The sequence below is a fragment of the Nicotiana sylvestris genome, chromosome 1, assembly GCF_000393655.2.
Source record: "Nicotiana sylvestris chromosome 1, ASM39365v2, whole genome shotgun sequence".
Lineage (NCBI taxonomy): Eukaryota > Viridiplantae > Streptophyta > Magnoliopsida > Solanales > Solanaceae > Nicotiana > Nicotiana sylvestris.
This window is the reverse complement of record NC_091057.1, coordinates 177,440,601-177,460,785: the sequence shown is the minus strand read 5'-3', so window position 1 is coordinate 177,460,785 and position 20,185 is coordinate 177,440,601. Positions and strand designations below refer to the sequence as shown.

Genomic DNA, 20,185 nt, shown 5'->3' with positions numbered 1-20,185 from the left:
AAACACATAGTCATTGTTTGCCTATATGTGGATGATATGCTGATAATGAGTAATAACATTGCCAACATAAATGCTACTAAGCGTATGCTAACTAGCAAGTTTGATATGAAGGACTTGAGAATTGCGGATTTAATTCTGGGGATTAAGATCCAAAAGACTCCTCAAGGTCTGGCATTGTCACAATCTCATTATATTAAGACAGTACTTGAAAAATTCAAGCACTTAGGCTTTAAAGTTGCAAAGACTCCAATTGACGTGAATCTTGCATTAGCAAAGAACAAAGGCCAAAGCATATCACAATTGGATTATGCTCGTGTGTTGGGATGCTTAATGTACATCATGAATTATACACGACCAGATATAGCTTGTGCTATAAGTAAACTAAGTCGATACACGAGCAATCCAGGTCAATCTCATTGGATGGCAATGAAACGAGTTTTGGGATACTTAGAACATACCCAAAACTTTGATTTGCACTACAGTAAATATCCTGCGGTGATTGAAGGATATTGTGATGCAAATTGGATCACCGGTTCAACTGATTCGAAGTCCACAAGTGGATATGTATTCACTATTGGTGGAGGAGCGGTATCTTGGAAGTCGTCCAAACAAACATGTATTGCCCGCTCTACAATGGAGGCTGAGTTCATAGCCTTAGATAAAGCCGGTGAAGAAGCTGAATGGCTCCGGAATTTCTTGGAAGACATTCCATTTTGGCCCAAACCGTTGGCACCAATATGCATACACTGTGATAGCCAAGTGGCAATTGGAAGGGCTGGGAGCGTTATGTATAACGGTAAATCTCGTCATATACGACGAAGACATAAAACCGTTAGACAACTTCTCTCTAGAGGAATTATCACGATTGACTATGTAAAGTCAAGTGATAATGTGTCGGATCCACTTACAAAAGGCCTAACTAGAGAGGTAGTTGAGAAATCATAGAGGGGAATGAGACTATGGCCGAGAACAAGTCATTATGGCGGTAACTCTACCTAGAAGACTGGAGATCCCAAGATCTAGGTTCAAGGAGATCAAACAAAGTCATTAATGACGGTTCAACATTGTCAACAAAAATTTTTAGTCCATTTTCGTGATGAGATAATGTTCATTACCAAAGATAAAGCATTAAGACTTTTTAATGATTTCTAAATTTGATACAGGGTATATCAAATAGTGTATCTACGGGATGACACGTTTAGGAATCACCTATGTAAGTGTGAAGTGTTAGCCGCTTCAAGGAGAATTTTGCAAGGCCAATTCTCTACGCACTTATGAAACCAGGCAGTGTTCATGGCTGAAACGAACACAACAATGAGAACCAAAGACGGTTAAGGGATTGATTGTGTGACTTATGGTTGTCTAGGTATACACTAAAGTTCGACGGTTCAAAGATATCAAATCTACCGATTGACCGAGTATATCCGACATAAGTTCACTACGGAAAGTTCAAAGGGAAACCTACTTATCCAGATGCAATTAATCCTTGTTTGCAAATCACACAAGTTTTTCATGCATACTTCCGTGATATAGCCATTCCCCATTCATGTGGGGGATTGTTGAGTTTTTGTTTAAGATGAAATAGTCTTAAAATTAGAGTGAATGGGAAATGGGATTTGGATTCGGATTTGGTCAAATGATCGATCGATTGATTAATTTTTTGGACCAAATTTATTTGTTAATAGTGAATATTAACGTGATATAATCCGTGTTTGTAACGGATGTTTTCCAATCCGTGTATTGTGTTGCAACACTAAGCAACAATGCAGCCTAGTGCACCTCCCACAATGGTGCAAGTGTTCCTCCCACCAAGCAAGTGTATATACCACCATGTAAGTGCTTTCTCCATGATCTAGTGCTTGTTGCACCATGGAAGGGGCGGATTTCTCTCAAATAACTGCTATAAATAGAGCATAAGTTGGAGAGAAAGAAGAACACATCGGAAAAAACACTTGAAATACTCTGTATACACTGGATATACACTGGATATACACTCTGTATACACTGGATATACACTCTGTATACAATGGATATACACTCTGTATACACTGGATATACACTCTGTATACACTGCGTATACACTGGAAAAACGAATTGCAATCTGATATTCTCTTCAGTAAGAATTCAACATTGGCTATACTTTGCATTCCTTCCTCTCAGAATTTTCATTCGACTTCTGAGTTGTCCTCCTTATTCTGCATTGTTTTTAACTACAAACAAAGCATCCATAAGTGTGATTTGCTGCCGAACTTTGTGTTCGCTGAAACACTGGGGTTTGAAGTACCGCTACACCAGTGTGTAATTCGTTCTATCCTGGGAGGAAATAATCTATAACCTTGGGTACTAGGAGGGGATTAAATTCCTTAAGGAAACACTGTGAATTCAGTGAGCTCGAATTAATTACTGTCGCATTTAAATTTGCGTTTATAAGCTAACGTTTTATTTTTTCCAGAATTATTATTTACAAATACAGGAGAACCACAGATCCAACAAAAACTTGGTGCAATTCATATTTTGGCATTAATATGTAGCACTTAGCCTTATATTTGTTTGTTATCTTTGTCTTTTAACTCTAGGGATAAACTATGAACATTGGGGTTGAATTTATGCATTTGCATGTCTGATAAACAGCACGCCAACGAGTGGTGTCTCACACATTTTCATTACGCTTATCATTCACTATGATCTCAAATACTGATGAATTGCCACATCCACTAGAGATTGAAGAAGTTCTACATTCATTGCTTAGAAAACTGGCTATACTCTTCGATACTTTCGTTTCCCTGCAATCTTAATATTAATAGTTCGTCTGACATCTAAAGTTTAGTTGCCCAGCACCTGGGGTCAGGAAAAAGGATAGAAATAAAGAAAAGGAAAACTAAAAAGAATCTTTTTGCATAAATTTGTTTTACAATATTTTGATGATGTTGTAGGCTGGTGAGGTGCTTAATCAAGTGAATCATTGGGCTGAAAAGGAAACAAACGGCCTTATCAAAGAAATTCTTCCTTCCAACTCAGTTAACCATGTAACAAAACTTGTCATTGTAAATGCACTGTACTTTAATGGGTCATTTGGTTGGAATACGATTTATACCAGTATAAGTTATGTCGGTATAATTTATACTGAGATAAGTTATGTTGGGATTGTTGTTTATTCATTGTTTGGTATGTTGTATTAAGAATTCAATTGCATAATTTCTAAGAAGAAGGTATAAGTTATGCCGGTGCTAATTACCCCACCTTCTATAAGGTATAAACTATCCCAGTATTAAAATTAACACCGGGATAACTTATACTTGATTTACTAACCAAACAGAATATTAAGTTGATATTAAATTTTTATACCATCTTTATACCTTCTTATACCTCATACCAAACGACCCTAAAGGAGTTATACCTCATACCAAACGACCCTAAAGGAGTCTTGGGATGAAAAGTTCAATGCATCAATGACAAAGAACAATAAGTTCCACCTTTTCAATGGTACTTCTGTTCAAGTTCCCTTCATGAATAGCTATAAGAAGCAATACGTACAAGAATTTCAAGGTTTCAAGCTCCCTTATAAACAGGGTAAGGATAAGCGAGATTTCTCTATGTACATATTTCTACCTGATGCCACCGATGGACTGACAACTCTAGTAGAAAAGATCTGTTCTGATTCCCAATTCTTGGAACGTCACCTTCCATATCAGAAGGTTGGAGTTGGTGAATTTTGTTATTAATCTGTATTGCTGTAAATAAATAAAACAATAATCTTTCTGAAAACAGAAACAGAAAGTTAGTAGGAATAAATTCTGAAAAACAGTATTTGAACTTTAAAATAAATTTTGAAAATGGTATAGGAACAAATTGAGCCCATTGAATACACAGTGTGTCCTTAAAGAAATTATTCCTCTCAAGTACCCGAGGTTCTGGAATATATTCTCCCAAGATAGAACGATTTACCTCACCGGAGTGTTGGTACCAAAAACGTCGATGAACAGCGAACCTTTCGAAGGCTGTAAAACAAACTGAATTTTTTGTGCAGAAGAAGAAGAAGATTTTCAGAAAATTTCGTAAGTAAATATTCAGGGATTTGAAGGAATATTTATAGCCGATTTGGTACTGTTTCTGAAAAGGTTTGCAACCTTTCAGAACAACCATAGTTGTTGGAACAGGTTTGACACTGTTTCAGAATAGCCATAGCTGTTGGAAATATTGCGGGAAAATTAAAACGGATTTAAAATAATCCGGGAAAGAAAACGGGCCGAACCGAACCGGATCACGGGTCATGGGTTACTCCGGATTGAATATTCGTTAATTAATTAATTAAATATTTGAAAAGAATTTTGTCCAAATGTCGTCGCTCGGCTTGCATTCTTTTAACTCTTTAAGAGCTAAAAGATGAACTTCTCTATATATACACAAAGATTTTCTTTCCTTCTATCAATGAGGGACAAAGTGCATTAAGTAAAATGAACTCATTCAAAATTTCACTTCTCTCCATTTCTTTTCCCACCGTTTTTCCATTCACACCTCTTTTGTTATTAATAAATAATAACAAAACCCAACAAATTTCGTATCCCCTAATTCAAATTTTCGTTTGGATTTGCAGCAAAAAAAGTTCTGAAAGCTTGTCCTCGATTTTCCTTTTGATCGTGATGACCTCACCGAGATGGTGGACTCCCCACCTGGCCTTTATGTTTCTGAAATTTTTCACAAGTCCCTTATTGAGGTAAATGAAGAGGGGACAGAAGCTGCAGCTGTAACCGCTGCTATGATTGGAATGATAGAAACGAAAGTAGATTTTGTTGCTGATCATCCATTTCTCTTCCTGATTAGAGAAGATAAAACAGGCGTGATACTATTTGTCGGTAGTGTGTTTAATCCTCTCTCAGAGTAAATTGTATTCCACTATATGGGAGGTCGATATGTGCTCTTTTTGCATCTTTCTTGTATTGCTTGGACTTCTTTGGTGCTCAAATTTAGCTCCAACCGCTATCAAGCCCTTTTGTCTTGAGGCAAAAGTGATTTTTTTTCGAAGAGTGTTATGCAAAATCACATTGCAAACTACTTTTCTTTCAATATATTATATACTTATAACGTTACATTTCATTTGGAACACAAAATGGTTCCAAATATATTTGACTTTATTTACAAATGAAATATTTTAATATTTGTAACAAGATAAAATAAGTGCTGGTATTGCGCTTGTGAATAAAGGCAACTGCGCAGAGTCCGAGGAGGAGAGTGACTGCGGTTTTGACTGCCTCAAGACTTTGTATTGATCCCTAGCAGATTTTCAATCAGTAAAAGTCAAATAATATTATTCTTTGATGGCAATAGATGCCATTTAATATAAATATACATAATTTGAATTTAAAACAATGAGTCAAGAGTGTGGTTACGTATCAAAAGGTATAGTTAGTTCAGGTTTTGTAATTCTAGAGGACCCTGAATAAGTTGGACACCATTAAATTGGAAGAAACTAACCCAGATGAGTGTTTGGATAATAAAACTGAGGGTGTTGTCAAGGAGAAAACTCCGACCATGTAGAATAATCGTGACATATCCCTCAAAATTTATTCGGTAAAATTCCAGTAATATTTTAATAAATCATAAATGCAATACCAGCCACAAGTATGTGAGAGTGAAGTCATTATACATGTTATTTTTTGGTTGACAAAATCACTGTCGGAGGAGGATCTTCTTCTGGTCCTCAAAGTACAATAAAAAGTCCAAACTATTAGTTGAAGACATTAAGTCCAGAAACATATGTTGAGGGTATCCAATTTAAGAAGTTTTTCCAGCCGCAACACTTTGCTTGAAAGCTTGCGCATGCATTTCTAAGAAAGAAAGAAGGCCAAACGTGCCAAGAAAATTCAGTACTTTTCTGTTAAGCCAAGTTTATTCGATATAGGGTCACGAAAAGATGACTACAAGCTAATTTTACACTTCGGGTGTGTTTGGTATAACGGAAAATGACTTTGTAATGTTTGATACGTAAATTAAGGAAAATGACTTCCCAAGAGTATTCATAAATAATTTAGATATAATAAACATGAAGTCATAAACTTTCAAACTAACAACCTTCCGGACCCACAAATTTCATAAACTTTCGAACCGCTAAACTTTCAAAACCGCGGAATTTCGAACCCGTAAACTTTATAATTTTTAAACCCGTAAACTTCCAAACACATAAACCTCCGAACTCATAATTTTGACAGAAATTTAAATTACCAAAAAAAAGTAATTTTTTTTGTGGGGGTGGGTGGTGCAGAAAAATGAAAAAACAGAAATTTGAAATTGCAAAAAAAAATAAAAAAATTAAGGTAAAAAAATATTTTTTTTGCGGGGGGGGGGGGGGGGGGGATGGAGGGGTAGTAGGGTAGTGGTAACGGAAATTTGAAAACCATTTTTTGGAGAGGGGGTGGGGTGGGTTGGTGAACGTGCGGAAGATTGAGATGGAGCTTTGGAAAATGTATTCTCTTCTCTTGATAAGGAAAACATTTTCCTCCAATTGGAGGAATATGAATTGATAAGGAAAATATTTTCCAAAACATTTAAGCCAACCAAACATGAGATAATTGGAAAATATTTTCCGAAAAATGTTTCCCTTCATACCAAACACACCCTTCAAATAAACTACTTTTCAGTTTCGTTTAAATTGTTACTAATGATCATTCTACATTTAATTTTATTTATTTAATTTGATAATTTTTCGCATATACAACTGTATAATAAGGGGAAAAAACTCAAGTCATCAACAATCAATTTCAAAACAAATTGGATTTCCGTGGCTATGAACACACAAGAAAAGTAATTTCTAATGCAATTAATTCAACTCAAGCACCATACCTGCATAATGCAAAAGAGAAGGCTTAACCTCCCACAGAGAACGCAACATTGGAAAGTAGGGTCTGAAACATAAAGCCATTTTCAGACAAAATAAAAAACAGGACTATGAGACTTAGGAATAGGGAAGAAATTGATCTTCACATGTTTATTTTGTCTTGCGCTAAATAATAATAATTGGGATACTTTATAGGGAATGTTATATAAATGTTCCAAATTAGTCTCAATTTACCAACATCTAGCAATGTTAGGATCGAAAAAATCAGGTATCATACGAAAACTAGTAACGAAAACTTTGAACGACGATAAATCAGACAACAAAAGTGAAATCTACCAAAAGAGACACAAACATTTAACGTGGTTCGATGAACAGACCTTCGTCCACGGCGGAGATGAGCAATCCACTATATAAAAAAAGACTAACAAAATATCGAGAGAACAACCTCACGAAAAGGCAAACACAAGTGACACACTAACACTTGTCCCGTATGGCTACATTGTGGATGCTGCTGAATGAGAAGGAGAGATCCTCAATTTATAGAAGTCCAAACTTTTTCCTACAAGAAAAAGGACTAGCCAAGTATAGGAGAATTATAATTTCCTTTTACAAAAAGGAAAACTCAATTAAGGTAATTATATTGCCCTTTCCTTCAACAAATAGGAAAACCAAATATGTTAAGAAAATTATGGCAAACACCTAACAAACAATTAAGCATAAACTTACCAAAACTAGTCAAGCACATATAAAAATTAAAACCCAAATAAATAAGATTATTTCTCTCTAAGAATCACACACAAAGATCTCCTTCTATATTTTTAAGCGTATTTAGCAATATTATATGCAAGACAAAAAGAAAATTTCATGGATGAGGTGATGAAATACAAAAAATATATATACAAGGTTCCAAAAATCTAAGCAAAAAAGGACATTTTTCAATGGGTATGGTTGAAATTAATAGAAAACATATAGATGAGTCAATACACAAAATTTGAGGGCGATAGAAGGTGATTTGGATTGATTTTGCATCAAAATTCATTGTTAAAATCGAGCTCGAAAAATTCTTTTGCGACATATGTGATACACAAATGATATACAGTGTGATACACGTCATTTTTTTCATGTTCATCTTCTACTTCGAAGTTTCAATTCAAATTACCTCAGAACTCCACCAAATCATCCAAAAACTAAGATTCAAGCTCCTTAAGATGTACTCAATCTATTCTAACAACACTTACTTAAAAAAAAAGTAAAAAACTTGACCTTTTATGCTACAAATAGCTTATTGGCTAATATTGATACTATTGTATGAATTAGTCAATTTTTATAATAAGCTACTTATAAATAGCCGGCAGTTTTCCTACTTTTTACGCTTAGAAAAAACATGAGCCAATAGTCTTAAAATCTATGCCGTGGGCTCATACTTTTTTGTTTAAACAAAAAAAAAGGTACTCCTATTAGTTTCATCGTTCATTTTTTATGACTTGGTAATTTCCAAAATCATCCTTCTATATGAGAATTTTTTTTTTTTTTGCTACGACAAGCTCCGAATCTTCCATATTTCCCACGCTATAAATCAACTATGACGACCGTGCTATAAAATAAATAAAAAAAATCGTTTAAAAGGAAAAGAATGTGTTCTGTACACATTTACCTACTGCAGAACTGTTCACATGCTTTATTTTAAAAATAAGAAAAGAAAACCATTTTGATGTGGAAAGAAAGAATAACAGAAATGAAAATTTGAAAAAGAAAAAGGATAAAAACAGAATAACCGCAAAGATATGAAGGCGTTGGCGCGGCATTATCTAAACACAGATACAGAGGTCCCCCATACAGCGCAGTAACTTCAACTCTTCTCTTCTCTTCCCTTCAGTCACGCAACTTTTCCCTCCTCCCCTCTCCTCGCACATCTTTTTCAAGCAAACTCAAAACGGCCAACTGTTTCTTCAACCAACGCCATTGATGAAGGTACTTGTACTAGCAAATACACACCTATATCACCATATTTCTGTTTGTGTTTGTGTGTGTGTGTGAGAGAGAGAGAGAGAGAGAGACAAAGACTAGAGAGCGTAATAGGCATGTGATGTGTGATTTTTTAGTTCATCTGTATGTGATTCTGAACCCTAATTTTTACGCATTTTACCTCGCAGATCATCAATGTCACCATGAATTTTAATTTTCCGGCTACTCTGTTCCTTGCGATTACTCTTCTTTTTGCTTGTTCCGAAGCTCTCAAGGTAAGCAAACGCCAATGCCTTTTTATCTACGTCTTTTTGCTTTCTCGATCGTGTTTATGATTTATACTTCCGGTAACAGCAAGGACAGAGCTGCATCGCCAATGGCAACTGTGATTCAGGGCTACATTGCGAGACTTGCATCGCAAATGCCAATGTCCGTCCCCGTTGTACTCGAATTCAGCCTGTCAATCCTCTTTCTAAGGTATTTTTTCAAACAGATTATGATTTTCGAAGAGTAACTTATACTGTATGTTAATGTATCCCTGGATTTTCAGTATAAATGACTTTTATTGAATTTTATTTTAAAGTTGCGTTGTTAAAGATTGAATAAATATCGTAGGTGAAAGGATTGCCGTTTAATCGGTACTCATGGCTGACAACGCACAATTCTTTTGCCAAATTGAAAGCGAAGTCCGGGACAGGAAGTGTAATATTAGCTCCAATGAACCAGCAGGACTCCATAACCGAACAGCTAAATGTAAGTTTACTAACTAAACCCTACCGCTTCCTTCAACGCTTCAAAAAAAATAATAGAAAAACGAACAAAAAAAGAAGAGAAAAAAGGATGGATGTCAAATAGCATTCAGACAAAATTATGTTACTAAATATGCTGGGCGAAACTGTCCTTTGAATCAACTATGAGATAATTGTTAATTGCATTGGGAATTGTTTTTTTTATATATCGAAGTTCTTGAGGTATTATTATTCTTATTGCTTTTATTATTTTATATTAATTTATGTCTATGCGTGGCACATGGCTAAGTTCCAAAGTTGAGCGAGTCAGCCTTGTATGAGTTGTTAGCTGTTGCTGACTCTTGTTGATTTTTGTGTTGCTATGCAATTTAGTATGTGGGCTTCATTATATTATGCAACGTTAGGTATGGGCTAGAAAAATGTCAGATTTGAAGGAATGTCACAGAGCAGAGAGATTACTTTTCTCTATATATACCACTACATATCTGAATTTGTGAGTTACTATTAGTGGCTGTAGCTAATAATTAAAGTAGTTTTTGGCCCAATGCTATAGTTTTGTCTTGCAAGGATTAAACTAATAATTAAAGTATTTTTTGGCCCACATCATTAGATTAAAGAACTTGTGAGTTACTACTCATTTGTTTTCTTCTGCGATCTGGTTAAGAATGCGTTGGAAAGCTTCATTTGCTGATAATGGGTGAGGTTCTCTTTAAGGTAAAGTAGTTGGGTTGTGACTGCTTGCTTTCTTCGGGCAGACAACATCATTAATTGAATAATGGTCCCAGGGTTACCAAGGTTCTTTTAGCTTCTGAGTCCTGGCTGGACTTGTTTTCCTCTAGCAACTAGGTTTTGTTGGCTCATAAATATTTTGCAGAACACCCTTAGTCGGTTAGTCCCTAGTTCGATATTCAAAACAATTCATCAAAGGATTAAGGTTGCGTATAAATAGGATATTAAGTTCACCTACCTATGCACACGGTGGAAACTAAAATATCAATCCTTATCTTCCCCCATACCTGTATAGTACTAAAATTGTTGCGGAAGCCAAATGTATATAGTGTGAATAAGTTACAACTACTATACCAAAAATTATGACAGCCACCAAATAATAAATAAGACAGTAAAGCAACAACAAAGGGAACACCAAAATTTACGAGGTTCGGCTAATTTTGCCTACTCCTCGGACACAACCAATATTTTATTCCACTCCAAAAATACAAGTGAAATAATACTAAAGAGAGAAGATACAAATGCCTTAAACAGATGAGAAGGCAAATGAGAGGTGTATTTCAATCCTAAACATTAGGCCTTCTTTTATAGGGGAAAAATCCCCCCCAAACTTAACTCCCAACCAATGTGGGACTTTGGCATTTTGCCAAACTTCAACAAATCTCCACCTTGGCAAAATTCCACATTTTCAATTCTCTCTCAATAACAAATTTTGGTTGTGTCTTCATCTTCAATCTTCAGTGTTCAACAATGTTGATCAAATCCAAACAATGTTGAAACTTGATCGCAGTCACCACCTTAGTTAGCATATCAGCAGGATTCTCCGTAGTATGAATTTTCTTCACTGTGACTCCTCCTTCTTCTATGATTTCTCGTACGAAATGATACCGAACATCAATATGCTTCGTCCTTGCATGATAAACTTGGTTCTTCGCTAATTGAATAGCACTTTGACTATCACAAAAAATTGTGATACCTTTTTGTTCAACACCAAGCTCCTTTAGCAATCCTTGAAGCCAAATTGCCTCCTTCACAGCCTCTGTAATAGCCATGTACTCTGCCTCTGTTGTAGACAAAGCAACTGTTGACTGCAAAGTAGACTTCCAACTAACTGGTGCTTTTGCAAAAGTAAACACATAACCAGTAGTTGATCTTCGTTTGTCCAGATCACCCGCAAAATCTGAGTCACAATATCCAACTACAGACTGATTGTATTCCTGCTCAAAAACTAACCCGACATCTACAGTATTATGAATATACCGTAGAATCCACTTCACAGCTTGCCAATGCTCCTTCCCTGGATTGTGCATATATCTGCTAATAATTCCAACAGCTTGTGAAATGTCAGGCCTTGTGCAAACCATTGCATACATCAAGCTACCAACAGCATTTGCGTATGGTACCTTTGACATATACTCTCGTTCAGCTTCATCCATTGGCGACATAATAGTACTTAGCTTAAAATGGGAAGCAAGTGGAGTACTAACTGGCTTAGTCTTGTCATCTATGCCAAAACGTTGAAGTACTCTCTTCAAATATTCTTTTTGAGATAAACAGAGTTTCTTTGAACGTCTATCTCTAATTATCTCCATGCCAAGAATTTTCTTTGCCTCACCCAAATCCTTCATCTCGAACTCCTTCTTCAGTTGAATCTTCAACTTATCAATTTCTTCTGAATTCTTGGAAGCTATCAACATATCATCAACATATAGGAGAAGATATATAAAGGAACCATCTTTAAGCCTGCGCAAATACACACAATGATCGTATTTGCTTCTCTTGTACCCTTGCTGCAACATAAACTTGTCAAATCGTTTGTACCATTGTCTAGAAGATTGTTTCAAACCGTACAACGATTTTTCAAGTTTGCACACCATATTTTCTTTTCCAGCAACTTTGAATCCTTCTGGCTGAGTCATGTAGATTTCCTCCTCCAAGTTTCCATGTAAAAACGCAGTTTTTACATCCATCTGAACTAGTTCCAAATCCAATTGTGCTACCAAAGCCAACATAATTCTAATGGAAGAATGTTTTACAACTGGAGAAAACACTTCATTGTAATCAATTCCCTCCTTTTGAGCATATCCTTTGGCCACCAATCTTGCTTTGTAGCGAACATCTACTTGGTTAGGAAATCCTTCCTTCTTTGTAAATACCCATTTGCACCCAATTGCTTTCTTTCCCTTCGGGAGATTGGCCAATCTCCATGTATGATTCTGATGAAGGGACTGTATTTCATCATTCATGGCAATCCTCCACTTATCTTCTTCTGAACTTTGGACAACGTCTTTATAAGTAGTAGGAACATCATCAGCTACAATTGAGGTTGCACAAGCAACCGTCTCTATGAGACGAACAGGTTTCGTTATTGTTCTTTTTGGCCTGCTGGTTGCTATTGATTCAAGTTGTTGTTGAGGTTCCTGAGTTGGAATCTCCTCTACTGGCTCTCCTTCCAGAGGGTAATCTTCATTTGTTTCCTCCTCTGCTTCTTGTGTAGGAAAAATAAATTTTCCCTCAAACTCCACCTGCTTAGAAGCACCTTTATTTTGTTTGGTATCTTCTGTTACCTTATTTACCATAGCAGATTCATCAAAGGTAACATCCCTGCTGAATATTACTTTCTTTGTTATAGGACACCATAAGCGATATCCTTTGACTCCAGAAGTAATTCCCATAAAAATAGCCTTCTTTGCCCTTGGATCCAATTTTGACTCCGTCACATGATAATATGCAGTTGAGCCAAACACGTGCAAAGAGTCATAATCTACAGCAGACTTTCCATACCATTTTTCAAATGGTGTCTTGCCATCAATAGCAGCAGATGGTAGACGATTAATGAGGTGGCATGCAAATGTAATTGCCTCAGCCCAAAATTCTTTGCCCAAGCCAGCATTGGACAACATACACCGTACCTTCTCCAGCAAGGTCCGGTTCATACGTTCAGCCACTCCATTCTGTTGTGATGTATGTCTGACAGTGAAGTGTCGGACGATGCCATCATTTTGACAGACCTTATTGAAATGATCATTTTTGTATTCACCTCCATTGTCTGTGCGAATACACTTGATCCTCTTGCCTGTTTGATTCTCCACCATCGTCTTCCATTTGAGAAAAATTCCCAACACTTCATCTTTGCTCTTCATTGTATACACCCATACTCTTCGGGAAAAATCATCAACAAAGGTTACAAAATAGTGCTTCCCACCCAATGAAGGTGTTTTGGAAGGACCCCAAACATCAGAGTGTACATAATCCAAAATGCCTTTAGTATTATGGATCGCTGTACCAAATTTAACCCTTGTCTGTTTCCCTTTAACACAATGCTCACAAAACTCCAAGTTGCAAGCCTTGACTCCTTTTAACAATCCTTGATCTGATAGAGTTTTCAAGGATTTTCCTCCAGCATGTCCCAAGCGCATGTGCCATAGCTTGGTTGCTTCTGCCTCTTTGTCGTCACTGGATGTCACTGTCGCTGTCCCAATAACTGTACTGCCACAATAGCGGTACATATTATTATTCTTCCGATTAGCCTTCATTACCACTAGTGCACCGGAGCATACTCTCATCACTCCATTTTCTGCAATGATTTTGAACCCTTTTGATTCTAGGGCTCCCACAGAGATGAGATTCTTCTTCAAATCCGGTACATATCGAACATCTGTTAATGTTCTGATCATTCCATCATGGTTCCTTAATCGTATTGAACCAATGCCATATGAGGTAAGAGGGCTGTTATCCGCTGTGTGGACGACTCCATATTCTCCTTCTTGAAATTCCACGAACCAGTCCCTATTGGGACACATATGATAGCTACAAGCCGAGTCCATCAACCATATGTCTGATGATGTTGATGACTCTGTTGTAACTAATGAGAAGTCTGAATCATCACAATCAGCTACATTTGAATCCATAATGGCCTTTCCATTGTTATGTTTGGCCTTATTCTTCAACTTCGGACAGTCTTTCTTCCAGTGCCCTTTTTCTCGACAAAAGGCACATTCATCTTTGCTGGGTCTGGATCTTGACTTGGATCTTCCCTTCTTTGTCCTCGTTTGACTTTGAGGACGACCCCTCACAAATAGTGCTTCTCCTTCTCCGCCCTTCTGTTTTTCTCGCTTTCTTTGTTCATAGCTGTACAAAGCCGAACAAACTTCTCTGAGAGAAACTTCGTCATTTCCATGGAGTAGAGTAGTTTCAAGGTGCTCGTACTCATCAGGAAGTGACGCCAACAACATCAAGGCCAAGTCACCATCATCATAAGTTGTATCCATATTTTGCAAATCTGTGACCAACTTATTGAAACTGGTGATATGTTCATTCATCGTGGTACCAGGAACATAGGTGAAGTGAAACAGTCTCTTCTTCATGTACAATTTATTTTGACTGTTTTTCTTCAAAAATTTATCCTCCAGTGCTTTCCATAATTTACTTGCAGAAGTTTCCTTTGTGTATGGATATTTCTGCTCTCTAGCAAGGAAGGATCGAATGGTACCGCAAGCAACACAGTTGAGAATCTTCCAATCTTCTTCTCCAATAACATCTGGTTTCTTTTCTTCAATGGCCAGATCTAGCCCTTGTTGAAAAAGGACATCTAAAACCTCGCCTTGCCACATCCCAAAATGCCCGGACCCGTCAAAAATTTCTACCGCAAATTTCGCATTTGACACAATTCTTGTCATAAGCGAAGATGCCAATGATGACGTATTGTTGACACTTGATGTAGATTCTTCTTGTTTATTGTCTCCCATATTTGACACAAATATTATTTAATAGCTGACGACACAAATCAAGATTATTTCCTTTCTGATGTAGAAGATCAGACTAAGCTGCAACCACAGAGCATACTCAGACAGAACCTTGACTCAGTTACCAAGATAAATCTTTTCTGATGTGGAAGATCAGACTATGCTGCAACCACAGAGCATACTTAGACAGTACCTTGGCTCTGATACCAATTGTTGCGGAAGCCAAATGTATATAGTGTGAATAAGTCACAACTACTATACCAAAAATTATGACAACCACCAAATAATAAATAAGACAGTAAAGCAACAATAAAGGGAACACCAGAATTTACGAGGTTCGGCTAATTTTGCCTACTCCTCGGACACAACCAATATTTTATTCCACTCCAAAAATACAAGTGAAATAATACTAAAGAGAGAAGATACAAATGTCTTAAACAGATGAGAAGGCAAATGAGAGGTGTATTTCAATCCTTAACATTAGGCCTTCTTTTATAGGGGAAAAATCCCCCCCAAACTTAACTCCCAACCAATGTGGGACTTTGGCATTTTGCCAAACTTCAACAAAAATTTCATCCTCGCCTTCTGTTTTTTCCTAAAACTGTCGCTAAGTGCAGATAGATAAATAGAAAAGAATCATTATACCTACAAAGATATATTTAAATACAAATAAGGCAATAGGATTTTTACATACAAAGTAACTTAGAACTATGAACATTTGAATTTTCTTGGATATAATCTTCACCTATTCATACCCGTAGTGGGTACCACAATTTTAACATTTAAGCTCTCAGCACTTACCTGTTACCATTGTTCTCAAAATACACTTTACTTTGAAGTTGAATTGGTGGTAATATCCAGGGATCGAACAAAGACTGCCAATCCTACATTTCTCCAACACTTAAATATTGACTTGACTTGATTCTTTCTGCTTCAGTCCATTTATTTTTCACTTAATTTGATTCTTAGTGTTGACTCATATGAACGCTAAACGTGTCTAAAGTGCCATGACATTTTGGTGAAATTGGCTGTCGCAGAGAAAATGTAAAACACTAGTGTCTGCAATATCTACTTTTCCTACTATGTTGACTCATATGAACGCTAAACGTGTCTAAAGTGCCATGACATTTTGGTGAAATTGGCTGTCGCAGAGAAAATGTAAAACACTAGTGTCTGCAATATCTACTTTTCCTACTATGTATTTCTCTATTAAAATGTTTGAAATTTGTGATTTAGAAGACATGAACTGCTAGCTCTGACGGGTTTTCAAATAGTATATGTGGCTGCTGATGAGCTTCTTTTCACATGAATTGGCACAGAATGGTGTTAGAGGTTTAATGCTTGATATGTATGACTTCAATAATGACATCTGGCTATGTCACTCATATGGAGGGAAATGCTACAACTATACAGCTTTTGTAAGTTCTCATGAACCAGTTGATGTATCACTAAATAACTTCCATACATTTGGCACGTTTACGGGTATGCAGTTGTTCATACTTTTGGCATAAAAGCCATTCTCGTCCTTGGAAGCTTTGTGGAGGAGTGGATATAACTTATTTGTCCCTCTTTTACATGTAATTTCAGTAATATTCATGAAAATTTTGATGGAAATTGGAGAAGAATTGATTATCTTCTCATTGATCTGCAAAATTCTAGCTTCTTATCAGTTAAAGTTGTTTGCTTTCGAAGCTGATGTGGAAATTTTCTGTCAGCAACCTGCAATCAATGTCTTGAGGGAGATAGGAGTATTTCTTGAAGCAAACCCTTCTGATATTGTTACAGTCATAATTGAGGACTATGTTAGATCTCCCAATGGCCTAACAAAGGTGTTTGATGCGGCTGGGCTTAGAAAATTCTGGTTTCCAGTTTCTAGGATGCCTAAAAATGGTGGAGAATGGCCAACTGTAGATGATATGGTCCAGCGCAATCAGCGATTGGTTGTCTTCACATCTAAGTCTGCCAAAGAACCTTCAGAAGGCATTGCTTATGAGTGGAGATACTTGGTAGAAAACCAATGTGAGTTCATTTTTAGCTTATCTTTAAAACAAATGCGAGCTCTTTTTCTTATCTTTTCTACTAAATTCTTTGGGAGAAAAAATTGATAAACATAATCAAGTACAAGTGCATTGGATTTGCAGATGGAAATGGTGGCATGAAACCTGGTTCTTGTCCAAATCGTGCAGAATCATCTGCTATGGACAATAAGACGAAGTCCTTAGTCCTTATGAACTACTTTCCTGATGCCCCGGATTTTGCTCAAGCTTGCAAGCATAATTCAGCACCACTTATTGACATGATGAACACATGCCATGAAGCTGCTGGTAAGAGGTGGCCTAACTTCATTGCTGTTGATTTTTACAAGGTATGCTTGTTGTTTGAACTGACTGATCTGTGAAATTAGTTGTAATAAGCCTTTTTTTCTCTTCTACTAACTTCACTGAATGTGGACTTCGCAGAGAAGTGATGGAGGTGGAGCCCCTGAAGCTGTAGATGTGGCAAATGGACATTTAGTCTGCGGATGTACAAACATTGCCTCTTGCAAGGTTCAAATGACCTATTAAACTATCTTCGTTTCCACTAGTCCATTTCGAAGCCATTAATAGTAATTTTAGGATTCAAAATATGGAATTTTGTGACCCCCACGTCGTTAATTCAATTTGCAGGAGCACATGACTTACGGGATATGTGAGCTGCCTGAACCAAGCATTTCTCCAGTAACACCAGCTGCTGCAGCTAAAAATGAAACAAGCTTTTCAAATTTCAATTGCCAACCAAAGCTGCAATGGTTGTTGGGGACAACATTAATGTCTTTTTTCTTGTTGTAAGTGAGTACCAAACAGCCTATCCAAGTTCAAATTTGCTTCACCAAGTAGTATGCATTAGATTTTACTGAAAGCATATGTAGAGAAAGGGGTTATTTGTAGTAGGTGATTATGATAACAATCAGACAAATTACGCAGCAGTAACATTTTGGCTTCTTTCGGCTTGTAGAAAATTGGAGCCAAGGAGTTTGGATGGCGTGTGATCAGTCGTCACTAAACTTTGTATCTTTCCTGTGGTAAGGCGGCCGATGTCAAGTGTTAACGTGAAGTTAGTTTAGCTTATGCCATGGGTATTTGGACATGAATAGAACAGGTTGGTGAAATTCTCTACTTTTAACTGACCGGTGATTCAGTTTGTTTTGATTTGTCATTGCGAAAATGCAGGACATCGAAAATGATTCTACACTGGGGACCAAATAAGAATGAGAGGTAGTATAGGAATATACTCACAGCCTTTTGCATACACTGGGAACCAATTTGACATTTCAATTAAACCATATAAGATACGGCTTGATTCGACGTCAAGAAAAATAATGTTATAGGATGAGATTTTGCTTTTCACTTGCCCACTGCAGATAATGTCCTTTTACAACGTTGTCCTATTGAAATGATGTATATATCAGGACATCATAAGAAGATAGAGGAGTAACATTATCTCCTATCAGATCATCAAGCCTAGCAAAGGTTGCAGAGAGAATAAAATTAAAGCATAAATATGAATAGCCATTTCTATGCCGAAAATCTTATCCATCCTTTTCATAAAGTAAATTGTCAAATTGGTCCCGAAGTCATGGGATGTCTTGTTATTTTATTCCTAATTACCTATCAGTCTAATTATTCCAAATCTATGGCATCCAGCGGCTGACGTCGATCATAATTTTTGAAATTTTGAAAGAAGACTTGACTTGTAAGGACCCACTAATTTCTAAATGGTATAGTTTGAACTTTGACACATTTTGGAAAAAAGGAGAAAAATACCAGGAATCATGTCACGTGAAGAACAAATAATTTTTGAGTTTAGGTTCCGAAAATACTCCTTTTAAAAGGTCCGTGCAAGTAACATATTCTGGAATTTGAAGAAACCTGATTCCTGTAAGACATCAGGACCAAATAAGAAGGGTGCTTAAGATGGGGAAATAAAAGCAACCTATCCCACACATTGATGCCCATTTTTTAGAATCTACTAGATTTAATCCAGATTTGGCAGAAAAAAGAGTTTTCAACGTTTGGCCCATGTCTTTATTAGGTATTTCAATGGAAAAGAAAACACTTTTTGAAGTATTGGAAGTTCTTTACTCAACAACAAAATGGAAATTGAAGACCAAAAAAAGGCACTTACTCTTCAACCAGCAAGTAAACGTCTGGCACTTATGGGCTAAATATCACTCTAAAAAATTAGACTATGCAAGGATGAGATTGCACAAGACTGGATCATATGTTAGTGAAAATCTTGTATAGGACGTGTTTGGAATTATTCTATCAAGGGTTTATAACTTGTAGAATTGAGCCACGCAATCGTTTAAATTGGAAAGAGTTTTTGGATATATAATATATGTATAATTCATGCACAATATATGTATAATCTTGTTGTATAATTAGTGTATAATTGATGTATTACAGCTAAAGAATTAACAGTGAATCGGGCCAGCTAATTGTGTAAGGATTCCTTTTAACTTTGACATTGCTGACTAATTTGCGCCTACGAATTATTACTCTGTATTCAATATTTGAAAAACTACACAGTATAGCCATGAGCCACTCCCAAAATTAATAGCCTGTAAAATGTATATATTTGGTATATTAAAATATAATGTACATATTTTTTGCATACTTGTATATATTTGACTAGCGGATATAATTATTTTTGGCTGGCCGGCGAAATATGTAACTTGCCCTTTCAGTATTCTTCTAAATCTGCACGTCCAAGGTCTTAGACTAGGAGAATTGGGCTCAAGATCTTGGATCAGTTCAACTAGTAAAAATTGCACGGGGCGTCCTATTTGGTCGCCCCATTTAATCTATTCCTATTTTTTTTAAAACTTTTAATTTGTACCCACTTTTTAAATAATTTCAGCCATCTTTCTCCTCCTCCTTCTCCTCCTTCGTTTTCTTCTTCTTCTTCCTCCTCTTCTTCTTCTTCTTCTTCTTCTTCTTCTTCTTCTTCTTTCTTCTTTCTTCTTCTTCTTCTTCTTCTTCTTCTTTCTTCTTTCTTCTGTTGCTGTTTAAAAATAAATTATAAATAATTACGTGAGCTGGTATAAACAAAATGATAACAATTGATAAACATCTATCTAATTACCTGAATTATGTCAAATACTGACATCGCAATGAAAAATGATG

General features: G+C 36.4%; 1 protein-coding gene and 1 pseudogene across 5 annotated transcripts; both read left to right on the top strand.

The window, feature by feature from the left end:
• Positions 1 to 2,924: 2,924 nt before the first annotated feature.
• Positions 2,925 to 4,882, top strand: LOC104224198 (serpin-ZX-like; annotated as a pseudogene).
• Positions 4,883 to 8,624: 3,742 nt separating this feature from the next.
• On the top strand, positions 8,625 to 18,406 carry LOC104239228 (PI-PLC X domain-containing protein At5g67130-like). 5 transcript variants are annotated; one of them, XR_011406490.1, is made up of 11 exons: positions 8,625 to 8,803; positions 8,986 to 9,072; positions 9,152 to 9,274; positions 9,413 to 9,550; positions 16,340 to 16,438; positions 16,736 to 17,039; positions 17,162 to 17,385; positions 17,480 to 17,566; positions 17,687 to 17,844; positions 18,015 to 18,158; positions 18,230 to 18,406. XR_011406490.1 is itself a non-coding variant. In XM_070171550.1 (11 exons), the coding sequence occupies exons 1-10, from the start codon at positions 8,798 to 8,800 to the stop codon at positions 18,046 to 18,048; spliced, it is 1,260 nt and encodes a 419-aa protein (XP_070027651.1). In that variant the 5' UTR covers positions 8,625 to 8,797; the 3' UTR covers positions 18,049 to 18,081; positions 18,230 to 18,406. The 5 variants fall into 5 exon arrangements, 3 of the variants coding, with proteins under 3 accessions (XP_070027651.1, XP_070027648.1, XP_070027652.1); XR_011406495.1 differs by having other exon boundaries at positions 17,687 to 17,848; XM_070171550.1 differs by having other exon boundaries at positions 18,015 to 18,081.
• Positions 18,407 to 20,185: the final 1,779 nt, after the last annotated feature.